Source organism: Ambystoma mexicanum, chromosome 6q, assembly GCF_040938575.1.
Source record: "Ambystoma mexicanum isolate Mex_15411 chromosome 6q, UKY_AmexF1_1, whole genome shotgun sequence".
NCBI lineage: Eukaryota > Metazoa > Chordata > Amphibia > Caudata > Ambystomatidae > Ambystoma > Ambystoma mexicanum.
The window spans coordinates 262,372,189-262,391,528 of record NC_090937.1 but is presented as its reverse complement, the minus strand read 5'-3'; the positions used below and the strand labels follow the sequence as shown (position 1 = coordinate 262,391,528).

The 19,340-nt window shown below is 41.9% G+C and overlaps 1 protein-coding gene across 1 annotated transcript in view; it reads left to right on the top strand.

Annotated features, from left to right (window-relative positions):
* Positions 1–19,340, top strand: part of ENPEP (glutamyl aminopeptidase) — a 441,170-nt gene that overhangs the window by 183,735 nt on the left and 238,095 nt on the right. The window contains exon 7 of the mRNA XM_069630729.1: positions 548–682. Within this exon, the coding sequence (XP_069486830.1) occupies positions 548–682 (135 nt within the window). The remainder of the gene's footprint in view (positions 1–547; positions 683–19,340) is intronic.

Sequence of the window (19,340 nt, the reverse complement as noted above, 5' to 3'; positions counted from 1 at the left end):
AATGCAGTCACTTGTCCCCTGAACATCATAGTAGAGATGGCGCCTTCACCATACACATGAGAACTGACCTGCGGACCGAGTGTAAAATATTGCATGTAGACCGTTCTTTGTTTTTCCATGCAGGTATTCCACTGAAGAATACCTGCATGGAAAAACAAAGTGTCTCCTTAGACAATTCCAACTGCCTTCCTATCAAAATACCAAGTATAAACTAGGTGGTAATGTTTTTCACAAGCCCCCGCATAGGATTTAGAAGAAGCAATGGATATTCTGGTTGATTGATGGCTTGTAATTCGTTTGGCTCTAGTTGATTCACTGCTTGTTTCGGGTTGAGAATGACTGCTTGTGATTGGTTCAGGTCTGGGTAATGGTTTGTTTCTGGTCGGATGAATGACTCGTGGTTGATTGAGTCATTTCTGATTGATTAAGCTGTTTGATCTGCCTCTCCATTTTATCACGATGATAAGCAACCCATGTTGTGCTGTTATGCTTTGAATATTCATGTTTCACTGCAACGCAATTTGAGCCATGCCCCCTCTTTTTCCAGTTTGATCAGGTGTTAATAGATGATGTGTTGCCAGTATTGAAAGATGACGCCTTGCAGTCGTCCCACCCCATTGTGGTCAACGTGTCCACTCCAGACGAAATCACCTCTGTGTTTGATGGCATATCGTACAGCAAGGTAGGAGGCACGTGCTCATCTGTCACTTGTTGTGCTTGTTTGTGACGGTCCTGATCTGTTTTTATTGTGTTTTGACTATTTTAAATAGCGGAAACTTGGCCATGTGGCACACAGAACACTGCAAAACCGAGACAATACAATATTGCAGAACAGCTACAATGATATTTTTATGAAGCATTAACTCAGCAGTCTTCTGTCGACCCATTACATTGATCTAGAATCTTCATGCCAACTAGGTACACGACCCATGGCTTCTGTAGGTCAAGAGGAAAAGCCCCAGCAAGCACCATTTATTTATGTATTTATGTATCCATTTTACTTATTTATTTCTTGTAACGCGCGTCATGCCTAGCGGTCTCAGTGCGCACATAAAACGGGGCAAAAGCAAACCCCACAGAAGGAAGCCCGCGGGAAGAACGCATAACTCAAATGTTGGCTCAGTCATTCGAATTGCCATATATTGTCATGTATCATGCCTACAAAACAGAGAAGAAACGATATGTTGCACACAATAAACGCTGTTTCTTCTGATTGGCCTAAGGGGGGTGGATTTTATAATGCATGGAAGGAACTACCAACATTAGTATGTACATGCTGTTGGGCCCCTTGCCGGCAATTTTCAACATTTGTAAAATCCAATGCAAAAATTCAAGAGTAAAAAGAGGTGAAATTGCCTGTACGTCTTCTTTCGTAAAGCACAATGTAAATGCTGCATACAAAGGACACTTCGCAGTTGGCACTTACAGTGGATTCCTATGGAATACGACAGCTTTGAGCCGGTGGTAAACATTGGTAGATTTCATAGGAATCCATTAGTTTAACAACAGCATGAACATAGATACTGATGTTAGACCGAGTGCCTTTTAAGAAGAATCCTAAAAGCACATTGGATTCGTTATTTCCACCTCGTGTGCCTAGTCTGCCTTGAAAACGAAAATGTACATCTCCTGGAAAGCATAGCAAGCCACAAACCGCTTTACGCCTTGCTTTACTTCTCCAGGGCTAATAAAATAATAATCCCAAAGGAATGATGACCACTATGAATTACAGAAGGAATAACATTTGTAGAACAAGGATACATCCAAACAATTCATTGTACATGTGTCAATAGGATGCATGCCTGCAAAACGGGTTTAGCACAGACATGATAGACTCCAGGGCAAGGAGACACATGCTGTCGCTACGGGACCATGATCATTCAACCGTAGATGCCAACTAAATGGAAATCAACAATAGAAAACACTGAAAACATAAATTAACATGTAACATGTACGAGTGTGTGCACATGTGTGTTTGATACTTCGAAGATCTGGCACTGGCAGATATCACATAGCGCCCTGATAACCAAAAAATTAGCAACGGTTGGTGTCCTCTAATTCATGTGCTGGCAACGGTGAAAATGACAGCAGGAATCTGCTATATTTAGTTGTTTGTCCATTATTTATTGGAAGATTATTAACGTTGAAATTCAAATCGATTATGAGTTCCCAATTCCATAATCATCAAAGGTCGACACGTGTTTCGCAACTTTCTCTTTTTCAAGGAACATGCATGCACCTAATTCACCGGATGGGAATGGATCATTCAATCTTGGACAGGTTTATTATTTTTTTGTAAATCAAGATTCTTCACCTGGATCGGTCTGGAAATGTCAGCTCGTGTTCAGCCCAGTGTGTTCTTCTAAAGGTGCACAATGTCACCTGTCGGTAGCACAGGTCACACAAGGACGTGATCCAAGAACGCATATAGTTGTGTGCGAGCAGGAGACAATATAGGAAAAGCTGCACAAAGAATAAGGAATTCAATATTTAACTTTGAAAATACTATGAATAACAACTAACACGGAAAGGCCTATTTTTAAATGTAGCAATGAAATGGGTAATGTTTTACTGAAAACAGGCCCATCTAGTATTTATCAGCCATCTTAATCAGTTAATCAATCAAGTGTTTATTTCGATACAACATACATGTAATGCAAAGATCGTAAAATGTCTGTGAGACAGAGTTTAAAATTGCAGCATAAATTCAAAAACACACATCACATTTTCACAAAAGCAGAATCAAAAAAACGAATAGAACAAAAATAGTAGTACAATTCGATTCAGCAGTTGAGAACAGCCATATTCACAGTTCCATCAAAGCCGAGGTCTTCATAAAAGTGCTACCCTGCAGTGGCGACCATACTACACATAAATATGAAGTGGTCCGCATATCAGGGTTCAGCCCTGAAGGTCACACAATCACAAGAACATACTGTTCAAGTTGTTTGGCTGCATGTATAAAATGTAATCTTTTCTTCTAAATTGAGCCACGGAAGTTCCACTACCTGGATCAGTCAATGATGTACAAAATATTAGTGCCTCCAATACATTCCTGATGCCTTTTGTTCTCAACAGAGGCTTCGACCAGTGCGATCTTGATGATTTGTACAAAGTTCAAAAGAAAAGAAAGTGTGTTAAGGTTTCATCCTGTAGTGTACAATAGTAACATTTGGCTGAACGGTAGGTTCCCCATTTGTGGGTCAATGCATTAAATGGTGATATTCCCAGTCGCCTTTAAAATCGAGAGTGTGCATGTCCAACTTGTGTCTATCTAGATAGGTCGCAATTGCACTGTGATTTTTGATGTTCAACAAACAGTCTCTAGACGGAGGAGCCCCCTCGCTAATGCGTGCCATTTCATTCAGGACCCATGAATTGTAACCCCCCCTTCAGCACATATTTTGCCTGGGATCCAAGGCAACGAGGGTTGAGCCAGAGATCTGATAGATTCACGTTGTGAAGCATGATTCTTTTTACAAATTTGAACCGGGTTAAGACCAGAGCCCCGGGTAATTTAAGAAAAAATATTCTCAGAATCTGCATAATCTTTGAGAAAAATGTGGGTATTATGTCTCATTTTATACAATATCTTATCAATCCCTACTGCCATCTTAACATTAACCAGCAATGAACAAATAAGAGACTACTAGCCATTCCCGGCGTAATATACGCCTTTCTAGCGGATCTAAAAGGTCAATATCGGTCAGTAATTCATAGGATCATGTCTAACCCCCTTCTTAAGTATTGGAATTAGCATTGATCACTTCCAGGAAGGGGACGTATGTTCCTGTGACTTATTAATGGTCACTGAAAAGGCTAGATAACTGTCTTCTTTTGAATTTGAAAGGCATATTTGTATCATATGGAATAAGAGATATGCGCGGAATAAGAACAGTATCTAAGTTCTACTGACTACACAGGCCTTTATAATGTGTCTTTGTAGATACGTAATTGCCAAACCTGTTCCATTGCAGAGTCAATGTGATGGCATACAATTGCGTAGTAGCATAATACTGCACCTACTTTCAGTTTTAGTTATGAGCAGGCATTCTTCCTACAGCGTTTTGCTCTTTGGAGACTGCAACGTTGAGCCAGTAATTAACTGTTCATTGACACTGGAGCCGCCGTGCCCTGTGTGAAGAGGAGTGGGGGTGGAAATAAGTAACTTGAGATTATTTACAAATGTTTGTGATAGTGGAAGGTAAAGATGACCATGTCAAAATGTGCTTTCTGTTTGTTAAAATGATAGCTGTTTTTGAAGTGGAAGAGCACACAGAGAGGCACTTTGACATTTGTACAGCAGAGGGCAACCTAAAACTGATTAATTGCATCAAGTGAGTACAGGAACATACCTACGTGTTAAAATAGGGCCTGCAGTAACAGCCCTGTAGTTATGGTTAAGTTGCCAAACCCATAGGAAGAGCACTTTTTGGGTGGCTTATAACTTGGCCCGCCTGGATGAATCCTCACGCAACTTTGTAAAAGGAAGTATATGGCGCATTCAGATCAATCTTGCTAAGCTTGGTGAGGTTTCGTCAGGGGGGGCAAAGTTATAGGGGGGTCCCAAAATGTGTGGTTTTTCCCATAGAATGAATGGAAAAAAATGTTGCTCATGTTTACAGACCAAACCGCTGGATGGATTTTCAACAACTTTGCGACAGGAGCTCTGCTTTGTCCCTAAAGTCTGCTTTTGTTAATTTGGTGAAAATCCGTCCAGTCGTTTTTTTTAAATGACCAAAAAGTAGGTACAAAAATGTGTGATATCTGGGTCTGGTCCGCAGACACACTTCCCTATTCAGTCCGCAGACAGGCCCTTGATGGTCCAATGGGCGACGTGAGGTCCACAGACATCGGGTGCGCCTGCTGATTGGATGGTGAAAAGCGTGAAGTGCATCAGATTTTTGGAAACGCCCGCCATATTTGATTTGCAGACAGTGGCCGGTGTCCACGGACATTGCAGTAAAAACATGTTAAAAAACACAACATTGCACTTGTCAAACTTATCAAACAATCTCTGGGGAAGTGAGGCATGATGAGGATGGGATGGGATATGGCCTTAAAAGTCAAATAACGGGCGTATTTCTTCTCCGATGTCCGTGAACAGTCTGGGACAGTCCTGTGATGACAGCGATCATCTCAGATGTTCAGGATCATCTATGCTTATGCTTATTTGTGCTTTACAGAGTTGGTGAAAAGAGTTGGTGAAAAGCACTTTTTGGCTGGCTTATAACTTTGGTGCCTCTCAATGAAACTGCATGACATTTTGGAATTCCATTCTAGATCTGATTCTGTATGGTTATAGAAAGTGTGGTGCTGTTTTGTCTAGAGGCAACAAAATTTGAGGGGCGGTCCCAAAATATTGTAAAGGCTTATAAATGTGGTGCCATTTGACGAATCTGTACAAAAGTTTGCAAAAAGATTTAAGATATTGATATACATGTTTTGCAAAGTTTGGTGGAGTTTTGTCAAGAGGGGGCTAAATTCGAGGGAGGTCTCAACATTTTTAGATGGTTTGACATTTGATGAATGTAGACAAATGTTTTCAGAACGATTACACACCCAACCTTGAATGTTTGTGCAAAGTCTAAATGGATTTTATCAAGTGGGAGCTAAGTTATATGGCTATTGTGTGTACGTACATTTTGACACTTTTGAAAAAATAAAACATGGGCGGATTTCCAGCAGAAATTGTGTAAGGAGCATTGGCAAGGACGTCAAAGCATGGTTTGGCAAATATTTCCGTGTTTTATTTTTTGACAAGGGTCATAATGTAGGTACAAAACATTGTGATGTACCTTTGGTGAATGAGGTATAGTCTGTGGCCATGGGCAGTGGCCAGATTGTCCGGGTCATAGCATATGGTCATGACCCATACAATCTGGCTACTGGCCATGGCCACAAGGTATGACCAATGGGGATAAAGTGCCCATGGCCACCAGGGACCGGCTATGTGGTAAATTTTTTTGAAATTGGGATAGATTGGAAAGGGAAATAAATGTGCTTGTGGTAATATGGTCATAGGGTTCTTTATTTGCCTTCTGCAGGCCGCCATGGAAAGGGAAGAGGGGCTCTGTACGGAGCCCCGCCTTCCCTTTCCATGGTGGTCATCTTGGAAAAGAATTTTCCTTCCTACAACGTGACGCAGCGTGCATCCGGTGTAGGAAGAAAAATACTTTTTTTAAGCACCCCGGGTTACTGCTTTTTCAACCCAGAGTGGTAATGGCCTTCATCCCCCATTACAGAGGCTGGAACGGGGGTTAACGGTCCGGAGCCCTTGTTATCTGCCCTTGCTACGCTTCGACTGATAAGTTGGGCTGGGGGCCTTTATCCCCGCTCCAGTCCCTAGAACGATGGATGAACGCCACATTATTCCCATAAGCATAAGACAAAATGCTACCGGAAATGTTGGGAGATCTTATTGAGTCTATGTACTTTACTGAGAAATGTAAAGTACATGGAGTCTATAAGATTTTCTTTTTAGTTCTATGTTTTAACTCTGAAAGGTGGTTCCTAAAGGAACATTTTTTTGGGGGTGGGGGTTTATTTGCAGGAGTGGTTAGAACCTAAGGTGGGGAGGAAAATGAGGGAAGAAGCACCAAGCACTAATATGGAGGGGCAGGTGGACAGGGGAAGATGTTGTGCGTGTGTTACATCTAAGGTAGGGAGCAGTGTTTCTCATGCTCCTTGATTACAACTTCAAAAGCACTTCGAAATTGCTCCCCTCTTCAGAGAAGAGTGTTGCAGTATATGCTGAGGACTGTTGTTTTCGAAAGATATGGATCAACAGCCTCTTTTATTGCTTGCAGGGTAGCTTGGGAGGTTTTTGTGTCCCACAGAAGTAGGCTGTGTGGTTTCAGTATTGGTTGAGGAAGATGAGGCGGAGGAAGACAGCCTACTACTTGCCAAGAAACAAACAGCCTTTCTGAGAACATAGCGGTGTTTGGAATGGGTGTGACGGCGCATGGAGGTGGTCCTGTAGGAGTACTGTCCAGGTAGTCCGCGTCTGAGTACAACGTTGCACTCAGTGCATTTCACATTGGTAGCTTTAGTCTTTGGTACATTCCCAATAGTGGTAAAGAACTGTCATACCTATGAGTCTCTCTGGGTGCTAGAGGTAGGCACTTCCTCTACCTCATGTTCTTGGTCCTCTTCATTGTCTTTGTAAGTACTGCGTTTTTTGTGTTGTGTAGGTCCTCCAGCTGCTGGTGGTGATGGCTCTTGGGGAGGTTGGATGGCCATAGCTGATGCAATTTTTAAGATAAATTGTAGTTTTGCTAATATTCTTCCAAGTATGTGTTCTGTACTAGATTGTTAATGGATAACGAGTAAGAATGGGTGTAGGAGCTGTGCAAGGGGAACATTTTGAGCTTGAAAGCTCCTAGATCATTATAAAGTGCAGTTCCGAACTGTCTGCGAAGCACGGACCCGATTGGGAAGTGCGGAAGCATTCGCAAACACGTCATCATCATGCTGCACTCAGACGTTCACAGACGTTGACGAATGTAAAAACTGTGGAAAATTTTGCAAAAAATGTATAGAAGTGTTAAAAATTATGCTAGAAGGTGGGAAATGGCAGAGTTTTAAGGTGAAACTTTGTAAATTGGACAGAAATGTTGCTATATTGGGGTAATTATGATATTAGTAAGTTGTAGAAAATTAGCATGCACTGGTAAAAACCCATGAAATTCACTGAAGAAATGTTGTTAAAGGGACGGTATGTTAAGTTGCACTAATAAAAACCTCAGAAATTCAATGCAAATGTTTTGTTAAAGGGATGTTATGGTTACAAGTAAAACCGAAAAACCTCAGAAATTTGCCAGCTATGGTAAGCTAAGCAACCATAACTCACGCCACCACTGTGCACTACTAAGACTAACACCCAGGACATCAAGGATGACATCACAAATGTCATTGATAACATCACTGATGACATCACATATGACATTATTTTTGATGAAAATTCTCTACAAGGGGTTGTGTTTATAATGTTGGTAACAAGATGTCAGGGGTGATTGGGAGACCTATCATGAACTACTTAATCTATTAAAGAATGTACTCATCCGAGGGAGACATTGCATTGGATTGTTGTTGCTATCAAAGGAACCTAATCATACATAAACATAGGAAATGGCTACATCATGCTCCATAGAAATACAATATTTATAATCTTGTAATTTTGGATAGTAAAATAATGAATGCTACCTTATCAGCTTTTGAGTAATGTTAAACATGTAGTAACTAGCTATGAATTCAATTCAAGACTTACTACACACTTGTGCTAGTACAAACAATACATATGAAGACCCACAATGCATACGAATCAAAGGCACATACAGGGAAACAAAAGTAAGGAAGAAAGAAACAGCATCACCAGAAAATGTTAGTAACATTAAAGTTCATCCTCATGTACACAAATGAATTGTGTGTTTGAGGCCTGCTTATTGCCCCATGTATATGCACCATGAACTGAGACCAATCCCTAAGGAAAGTACTTTAAGAACATACGACAAGGTTAACATCTACATATATAGCACCTTTTGAATTTAAATATTCTGACTGTCAGTGAACAGCACCACCTGGCCTGGATATGTCAGTGAACAAAACAAGAGGCATTAATGACATTTGTGATTTGTATTTTGTTTATTTATAACGCACACCATCAGGCCCAAGGGCATCAGGGCGCAACTTGTGCAGGTATACGTAATGATGTCCTCTTTGATGTCCTGGGTGTTAGACTTAGCAGTGCACGGTAGTGGCACGAGTTATGGTTGCTTAGCTTACCATAACTGGCACATTTCTGAGGTTTTTCAGTTTTATTTGTATCCATAACATCCCTTTAACCAAGTTTTTTCATTGAATTTCAAAGGTTTTTATAAGTGCAATTTAACCTTAACGTCCCTTTAACAACGTTTTTTCTGTGAGAATATATATATAGATATTAGTCAGGTCATCAAAAACATCTACCTAACCATAATTAATCCGCCATACCCTTCACTTTGGCATTATTTTCAATTCTTTATGAAAGATCCATATTATTGGGCAAGTCAAAGGCATCATCTAATCATAATATCATATTTTCATACAGAGGTTCATATTGCATAGCCACTTTTTCTAAGTGGAACCTAAAGGAACCTAATCATACATAAACATAGGAAATGGCTACATCATGCTCCATAGAAATACAATATTTATAATCTTGTAATTTTGGATAGTAAAATAATGAATGCTACCTTATCAGACTTTTGAGTAATGTTAAACATTTAGTAACTAGCTATCAATTCAATACAAGACTTACTACACACTTGTGCTAGTACAAACAATACATATGAAGACCCACAATGCATACGAATCAAAGGCACATACAGGGAAACTAAAGTAAGGAAGAAAGAAACAGCATCACCAGAAAATGTTAGTAACATTAAAGTTCATCTTCATGTACACAAATGAATTGTGTGTTTGAGGCCTGCTTATTGCCCCATGTATATGCACCATGAACTGAGACTAAACCCTAAGGAAAGTACTTTAAGAACATACAACAAGGTTAACATCTACATATATAGCACCTTTTGAATTTAAATATTCTGACTGTCAGTGAACAGCACCACCTGGCCTGGATATGTCAGTGAACAAAACAAGAGGCATTAATGACATTTGTGATTTGTATTTTGTTTATTTATAACACGCACCATCAGGCCCAAGGGCATCAGGGCGCAACTTGTGCAGGTATACGTAATGATGTCCTCTTTGATGTCCTGGGTGTTAGACTTAGCAGTGCATGGTAGTGGCACGAGTTATGGTTGCTTAGCTTACCATAACTGGCACATTTCTGAGGTTTTTCAGTTTTATTTGTAATCATAATGTCCCTTTAACAAAGTTTTTTCATTGAATTTAAAAGGTTTTTATAAGTGCAATTTAACCTTAATGTCCCTTTAACAACGTTTTTTCAGTGAAAATATATATATATATAGATATTAGTCAGGTTATCAAAAACATCTACCTGACCATAATTAATCCTCCACACCCTTCACTTTGGCATTATTTTCAGATCTTTATGAAAGATACATATTAATGGGCAAGAAAAAGGCACCATCTAATCATAATATCATATTTTTATACAGAGGTTCATATTGCATAGCCACTTTTTCTAAGCGCTGTTAGAATGGAGCTAATAATACACATTTAAATATAACATAATTTATTAACTATATAAGGATGAATGTCTCTGTCAACCCAGCTGTCATCCCAACCTGGGATTGCTGGGTGCACACAGATATACGAAGAGAGTGATTAATTCACTAAGCTATCTGACAGAGCAAATGTTTTTGTGGACAAAATAGCCTGTTTTTGGTCTGGCTGTCTATGATTCCATGTCACACTCCACCCTAATGCAATGATCATCAGGAATGTGGCTTATTCACTGGCAGTGTCTCCAAAAGCTAGAACCGGTACCTCGCAATAATCCTATGTGCATTTATTTTATAAATCAATCCATTTTGCAACTCCCATTGCGCCAGAATTATCACGCAACAGGAGTTGAAAAATGTAATTTGCTTTCCACGATGTCCCCTGCCCACCTCCCCGTACCTCATGAGCATCTCTTGCATTACATCCCTACAAACCTTTCCGTTCCTACAGCCCCACTTGCCAATTCCTGGGGATGACCACAGAACCCGAGCCATTATCCGCTTTGCACCCCTACCCCTTTAACAAGCTCCCTTCACTCCCCATTCATATCCCCACCACCCCGACCCGTGTCGTCCCCGCACTCACCTCACCTCCTGCTCCATCCGAAAGTCCAGAAAACATTGCCAGCCCAAAAAAGGCCTTAAAATGCATTCTATGGCCCCCGAAAATCCAGATTTTTCCAGATTGCATTCCAGGCAGCCCCCACAAAAATGTGCATGAAATGTTGTATGCTCTTGGTTGATTTGTTCCAAAGGGATCATTAATAGCTCTGACAGGTGTCGGAAGATTATATTGTTTTCATGCCTTGTAATACTCATTACTATTGATTCGACTCCTGGATAATGTTTATCACAAATGCCTGACAGGGCATCTTTTCCCGTGCTCAGATCGACTTTATTGGTTTCATTTTGGTTTCATTTCCCAAGGTTGCTATATAGGTGTAGGAACCGCTATATATTACTTTAACACATACATTTGCCATATAAATCCACCTTTTCCCCTTTTCAAAAAAGTATAATGTTTCAAGACAATTTCCCACCCATCGCTGGTTGTCGCTAAGGTTATAGTGCAACATATGTTTGCCTTACCGAAGGGAGAGAGTACATTCCCCATGTGCTTCTCTCTAGGTGCTGAGGATCTATGCACACAACGTTGTCTCTTTTATAATGACTCACGTACACCTTAAAAACTTTGTTTTGTTGTTATAACTGTTAAACTCATTCCCATATCTAAACAAAATAAAACAAAAAAAACAGACAGACTAAATTACAGGTAACAACATATTGCACTGCAATTAAGTATTCCAGTGGCCAGATAACAGAAGCCTTGCACCGGTGCAAGTGCAAAGTTCCATGATATTAGCACTAGGGCAAGGTTTACCCTATTTTAAAAAATATTGGGACTTATTAGAAAACTATTGCGCTTTGACAAGCGTAGTTTGGCATGGTATAAGCACCTGGGTAAAAATTTCCCTCGGGCAAAAAAGATACATTTTCACTGCATTATTGTAACAGGGCAAAGTGTGCTCTAGTGCTAATTCGGAACGGTATTAGCACAAGGGCACATTTTGCCCTTGTGAAAAAGCATTGAAAATGTATATTTTTTGCACGATGGCAATTTTTGCCCTGGTGCTTCTACCATGGAAAACTGCACTTGTCAAAGCGCAATAGTTTTCTTATATGTCCCAGTGTTTTCAAAAATAGGGCAAACTTTGCCCTAGTGCTAATACCGTGCAATTTCACAGATATTCACAGGTCAGAAATGAAATCTATTATTGGGCACAGATTTCCTCGAATTTATTTTATGAGACATTCCATCTTAATGACTATTTATGGAATTCTTAATTTCTCTGTATCTCTCCCTCTCTCACACTCTCTCTCTCACTCACTCTCTCACTAACTCACTCTCACTGACTCTCAATCTAGCTCTCTCTGGCGCGCTCTCTCTTTCTCCCACTCTGCATCTCTCTCGCTCACTCGCTTTATCTTTTCCTCTCCCTCAATCTGTGCTTAGTGTGAGGGATTCGTTGATCTGCCCCATGTTCCCTCTCTCTGAGGGTATTCTGGGAAGTGAGAACGTGAGAGGCTGAGTCAGGAGAGGGGCTTTAGCTGTATGAGAACCTCAGTGTATGTTATTAATCAGTTGTGGTGTGGGTTTTGAGGTAATGAGCCATGCTCATTTCTTAATGGGGTTTGGGTGAGAGGAAAGGTTGTATATGGAGGGTGAGGAGATTTTTAAAATAAAAAAGCATCAAACATAAAAATAGTACTACAATCTGACAGTGGAGTCTGTGGTATGCTCAGTTGTGAGACTCAAGAGACGACAGCAAAAATGTAAAGTTATCTTTTTCTTAACACAGGAAAAGTGGTGAAAACACTTAAGAGATCCTGGGAAAAAACGAAAACTAACATTCCATACCCAAAGGCACTCGGGCCTGGACCACATAAAATGGTTATCCCCCGGTGGCAATCAGCTTGTCCCCCTTCCTCCCCCTTCCTTATTGTGACACTGCTCCAGGGTCCATTGGTGAGCGGGGCCAGTCGGGCACACACACACACGCTCGGTTGTAGTCACTCGCACTGTCCCGTTTTGGCGGGCAGTGCGACCCTTTATGGCGTAAATGGAATGGATGTCAGCGGCAATCTCAGGCCGCCCCCATTTAATAATAAACTGCCTCTGGTTATCGGAATAGATTGGACTCACCAGGTACATGGAGATGGTGAAGACTGGCCCATTGGCGACGCAGTCTAAACATGAAACTGACCATTTAGTGTGTGGGGGTAGTTTGAAAACCCAGCACGTTGCCGGTTTGCAAATCCCACGTGCAGGCCACCATAGCAGAATGTGTGAGCCATGCACTCACTCAAACACATTGCAGGCCCAGCTCATTAAGAGCCATGTGTTAAAACAGTGTGTGCATATGTTCCTCTGCATGCAGAATGCACTGAGGCAGCACCACTCCTCCATCACCAATCGCCAGTGCTGTCCTGCTCCTAAACTACTTGCCCCAGTGGCCTTGTGGAAGCAGCATCTGTGAGAATATAGCTGAAAAGGTCAGTGTGCCAGGAAGGTTCTAGCACAATCTTTTACTGCAATTGTTCTACTAGCTTCAAGTGGCCACGTTCATGGACCTCTGTGAATAAGTTGGCCATCGATTCTTAATGGACTGTTGGAGATTCGGCAGCTTTCTACTATGACCGACAGTAGCCTGCACAGTCGCTCAAGGGCAGCAGAGGTTTTTGTTTTCAGGAAGCTTCTGAACCCTCTACTGGACCCGTGCTATGGGAGCGTGAGCTCTTTACCCTCTAGGCCCGAGAAACATAAAGGTAGCTCCCAGAGCTGGGTCAGATCAATGACCATTGTTCTACGATATTATGGAGGCAAAGCAAAGGAATATGCAAATGGCAGTGCATGCCAAACATGTGACAACACCAGAGAAAAGATACCATGTTTATGCTGTTCCATGTGTCTATTTTGATTCAGAATTTGCTTCAAGTGTTCCCAATAATAAAAATGATATTCATTTGAGACATTATTTCACCTACAAGGGGCGGAGAGGATGCAAGTGCCATATGTAGATAGCCCCCTCCATCAAATGGAGTATCCGTAGAGAGAGACCAAGTGGGGTGTCCCAGAACTGGTCATGAGCACAGGTAAGACACTTCTAGGAGAGAGAGGGCCACAGAGAGACAGCTCTGTATTATGATTGTTTGCATTTCAACTTGAGACATACGTCTCGAAGAAGCCTTCCCAGATAGCTTTGAATCATTCTAGTTCACTTGTATATCACTCTTTTCAAAATCCAGAAAGTAAACAGTTTAGTTTAAACAATCTTTAATATTGAGTCGTTTCAGTGACTTTCAGTAATGCAGAATGGTTCTTTTGGCCAGAATGGTGCATCTGGACAACCAGATCTGGCACTGTTTATACAGCTTGCTTATCACCAAGAGCGGAAATAGAGGACTTCTTTGTGAAGGCCCCCTCCAGAACCAGGATGATCCTGTATGACACTCCTTTCCAGAAATTATGAGTTTCAGGGAAGAACCAGATCAAGAAGTCTACCTTCCCATTGACGTTGCATTTCTGGCAAGCAGGAACCACTGATGCATGGAGGCGAAAGAAGACGGTAATACGAATATAAATATATGAATTGGGATGAGGTGAAGGAATTAGAAACTCCTTATGAATACTAGTAGAGCCATCAAGCTGCTCACCCACGATTGCTGTTACAGGTAGTGTCAGTGCTAAGCCCACATGTATGGCAAGCACCAACAGGGTCTTTAGCTGACACCCTTGATGGTATTATAAAAGGCAGCTAAAAGACAATACTCACACGGATGAGAAACACCACCTACAATGCAGGCGAAGCCCATTAACCTTTCTGATCAAACAGTCACTGAAAAAGGCCATAACAGCAAAAGAAGCATAACTAAATACATACGACTCTTGATAAGAGGCAAGTAGGAACAGTGCTTACAGGAAAAGATCGGTCTTCACACAGAAGGACAAAACAGCACAATACAGCTAATCAGTTGTGAACCAATGGAGAAGTGCAGATGAAAACCAGCAACTGACTCTAAAAGGGAGCCAATGAACAGGAACAAGGAAAATATAAACACAAGTCCAAACCCCCTTCTCCTCACCAAGGGATTTAAAGGAAGGGGAACACAAGAAGTGAATTCCCTCAACGTGGGGTCTCTAAATCATAAGGTTTACAGTGCAGAGCACAGCAAGGTTATAAAACTATAAAGCACAAATGGGGGGCATTACCAGGAGCCCACAAGAGGGTTGTGTGGCCAATGAGCTCTATACCCCAGCACCTAATAACAAAATAAACTTCACAGAAACTGCACAATTCCCTGTCAAGCATGCAGGACCACTTACCTCTGTGCCAGTGGAGAGGAACATAAGGAGAGGATTGACGCTGAAGTGGTAGATTGGGGCCAATGCTGCAAGTGTAAACTCTGTGAGGAGAGAGCCCGCCATGCCCCCTATCAGCGTTGTTCAAACACTTCAGCAGCGGGACTGGAGCCTCCCATTCAGCTGGTCACTCTGAAGCTCCGCCTCACAGGAGTGGGCCGAGCAGGGCACCACTTCAACAGAGGTTGGGTAGCGGGGAAGCTGATTAATCTTGGAAGTGGCCTTAAAGAGGGACGTAAGAGTTTTGACAGTAGTCCCTCATTGATGTTGCCCATAAACACATATAGTCAGGGTATATGTCAAAAGCAGTGGCCACCGTGGTGGCAACTGAGTTAAAAAATAGATCCTGAGCTCGAACTAAGTTTGTTGTGCTTATTGTTGGACAGTCTAGGGGAAGGTGTTTGTTGTCCATTCTGCAGTCCTTGAAGCTGCAATACATTGGCAAGAAGTGACAATAAAGGATATGTTGTCTAAAAGATCACTCTACTTTTCCAGAGATAAGATTACATTACATTACATTGCATTTATATGGCGCACCATAAACCCATAGGTGTGAGGGCGCAGACAAACAAAAACAAAGCAGAGAAGGAAGAAAGAAAGGCTAAAACGATCTAAGGGGTAGCAGAATTAATAAACCAGGGGCAGCTATTTGAAGAGGAAGGTTTTAAGGCCCTTCTTGAATGAATTCAGAGAAGATGAGTTTCTCAGTTGGTCTGGCAGAGCATTCCAAAGTGCCGGTGCCACTGAGGAAAAAGCACCACATTGTGCCTTTTTGCTTTTGACTCTGGGCTGCTGAAGCAAGTTCCGGTTGTTAGACCGAAGGTTTCTAGCAGAGGATTTTTTTCCTATGTACCTTTGCAGGTATGGGGGCATCTTGCCCTGAAGACATTTAAAGGTGATGACCATAAGTCTAAAGGAGATTCTTGATTCTACGGGCAGCCAGTGTAGTGCTCGACATGCCTCCGAGACATGTACCCTGTGAGAAAGACCGGATACCACTCTGACTGCTCCGTTCTGAACCACCTGAAGTCGTTTGACGATTTTTTTACTGGCGCCCGCTAATAGGCTACAACAGTAGTCAAGTTTGGAGCCTATAATGGCTCGGGCGATGGTCTCAGCATTGGATTGGGAAATGTAGGGACGCAGATGGGATAACAATTTAATGTAGTAGTTAGCGGAAGAGACGGTACTGGCTACATAGGAGTTCATCTTGAGTGATTGATCCAATACCACACCCAAGATTTTAACCTTGGGAAGAGTGGAGATCAGAACATCTCCCAGCTGGAAATGTTTATACATTGAGTCCAATTTGGCTATGATGCTGTCCGATCCTACAATCATAAGTTCTGTCTTGCTGCGGTTAAGTGCAAGATTATTCCACATCATCCATTGTTCAATCAAGGCGAAGATGCGGTTAAGTTCCTTTTCATCCTCCGAATGCTGGCCTGTAAGAGGGATGACACATTGAGTGTCATCTGCATAGTTGGAAAAGAGGATGCCCTCATGGGCCAGATGAGCAAAGAAAGGGGACATAAAGATGTTATAGATACAAGGAGACAGACTGGCGCCTTGTGGCACTCCAAACAATGTCTGAATTGCAGGAGCTTTGGCATTGTTGGCACATACCCTGCTAGACCTGTTGGATAAGAATGAGAGTATCCAGTTGGTAGCGGCCTGTGAACAGTTAGCTACTGACATGAGCCTATCTGCTAGAATGGCATGATCGACGAGATCGAATGCTGCCGATTGATCTAGGGAGATTAAGAGAGAGGTCTTTTGAGAGTCCATTCTTTGTAGTAACTGAGACTTCAGATCAAGAAGCGAGGTTTCCGTACCAAACCCTTGTCTGAATCCTGACTGAAAAGGGTTGAGAATGGGGTGGGCATTTAAGTGTTGCGCAATTTGAATATAAGCAACTCGATCCAATATCTTGAGCAAGAAAGGAGTGTTAGTTATGGGCCTATAATTAGTAGGGACGTTTTGATCCAGGCTGGGTTTTTTCAACAAGGGAGTGACCCAAGCCTGTTTCAAATCGTCTGGGACCGAACAGCTCTGTAGCGAGGTGTTGACAAATTTACATATGGCATGAATAAGAGAGGGGGGACAGGTTTTAATAATAGTTGAGGCACAGGGATCCCCGGTGCAATTGGTTGCCTTAAGTTTGTTAATAATGGTGGTCAGTTCCTCCTCTGATATTGATGTAAAATCAAAAATGGGGATATTGGGATCCCTAATAAAGGTGTTACTAACTAAGTTGAAATCTGGTGTATCCAAGGCTGCTTTTTTGGTTGCTATAGCTTTCCGGATACCGTCCAATTTATTAACCATGGCGGTCTGAATATCCAAGCACCACTCGTCATTTTTAATAATGGCGGATAGTGCCGGTTCTGGGACTGACTCTTGTTCTTTTAATATTTTAAATAGCTCCTTAGAGTTTGATGTGGCCTGGGAGATTCTTGAATCCAAGTAGGATTTCTTGGCGTCAACAACCGCCCTTTTGTAATTTCTTGCGGCTTCCTTATAGTTGAAAAGTGTTGTGGGAAGTTGATTAGCTTTCCAAGAATAGTATAACTTGAGAGAGAGAGCTTTAAGGGATTGAAGTTCGGGCGAAAACCACGGGTTAGCAGGTTTCTTTTCAATCGGTTTCTTTTTATCTTTTAAGGGAGCGAGAGTGTCTGCCACTAGTTTAAGATTAGAGCAGATTTTCTTGGTAAGGGTGCCAAGATTATCTGTCTCCTGGATGTGTAAAGTTTGGGAAGAAAGGGATTCAATTTTGTCCGTGTTTAACAGCTTGATGTTACGATATGTAGCCGTCACCGACCGCACTGTTTGGACTTTGGAGACAAATGGTATAGTAATAGAGAAATGAACAGCATCATGGTCCGACCATGGGCATGGTGCAACGAAAACATCATGGTGCGGGCTATTAATAGCCGCTACCCAATCAAGGGTGTGTCCCAAATTGTGAGTGGGGACCTGCACAATTTGAGAGAAGCCCAGATCATGGAAGGATTGCGCTAGTTCCAGAGCTGTCTGATCATCTGGGTGACCCAGCCAATAGTTAAAATCACCCAACACGATAAAGCGTGAATTAGGTTTTAATAGCGGAAGAAGGTAGCCAGCAAGTTCTGTACAGAAGTTGCCTTGACAGGAGGGAGGCCGATAAATAAGAGCCATATTCACCGTAGTTTTTGTATTCATCCCAATCTTTATGTGGAGGAAATCTATTCCTTCCATAAGGTGATCCTTAATTTTCCAAGCAGAAAGTGATTTCCTTATGATATAGGCCACCCCGCCTCCCCTTCCAGATTCTCTATCCTGCCTAATCATGCAATAGCCTTCTGGAATGGCAAGCTGTAGTGAAGATGGCCTCAATGTATCCCTGTCAAGGTAGTGCTCCCTCTGTATCACCTACAAAGTGCATGTCAGTGCACAGTGATTTAAATGTGATATTAGCGATATTGGCGGCCATTAAAAAAACAATGACCTCAATTGAGCAGCACATACCGGATGTCTAGGATGAGAAAAAGTCACTGAGACTGGATATTAATCAATTTAATGGGGGTCTGGAACACAAAGATAAGAGAATTCCTGTGCTGGAGGATAGAATGGAGGAAATGGAGCACATTCAGTGTAGACTATGTGAACTGGAAGCTAATTTCACCAACCTGGAAGATAGAAACAGTCAAAATAATCTAAGACTATTTGGGGTACCAGAGAAAATAGAGGATTGGACCCGATGTGCTGTCTAGAGAATTGGCAACCTGCGACGGTACAAATTACCTTCTCACCTCTGCTGCAAATACAAAGGACACATTGTATCGGGGCAGCCACCAGTTTCCAAGAAAAGAAGCTCGCATTGATTGTACCCTGCCTACAAGGAGGCAATATTCAGATTGATGACCACCAAATCTTAATAACCCAGGACTTTTGGAGACGCTGGATCAACAAGATTATACAATTTTCTGGTGATCCCGGAATCAAATGGCCTCTCTAAATACGTTGAGGAGCCTGCTGATCTGGCTGAGTTCTTGGAGTTATCATGGGAAGTCCTGATGGGCACTACATCACAATGGCACTGAAAGCAAGACTTTCACTCCTTGTCTACTCATCTCTTCAAACCACCCAAACTCCCAACCCATGAGGTGGAGGGAAGGCTGCCCGGGTTTCATTTTCAAACGGTTCAACGGGCCAGGCCAAGATCAGATATGGCTATCACCCCATGGAAGACT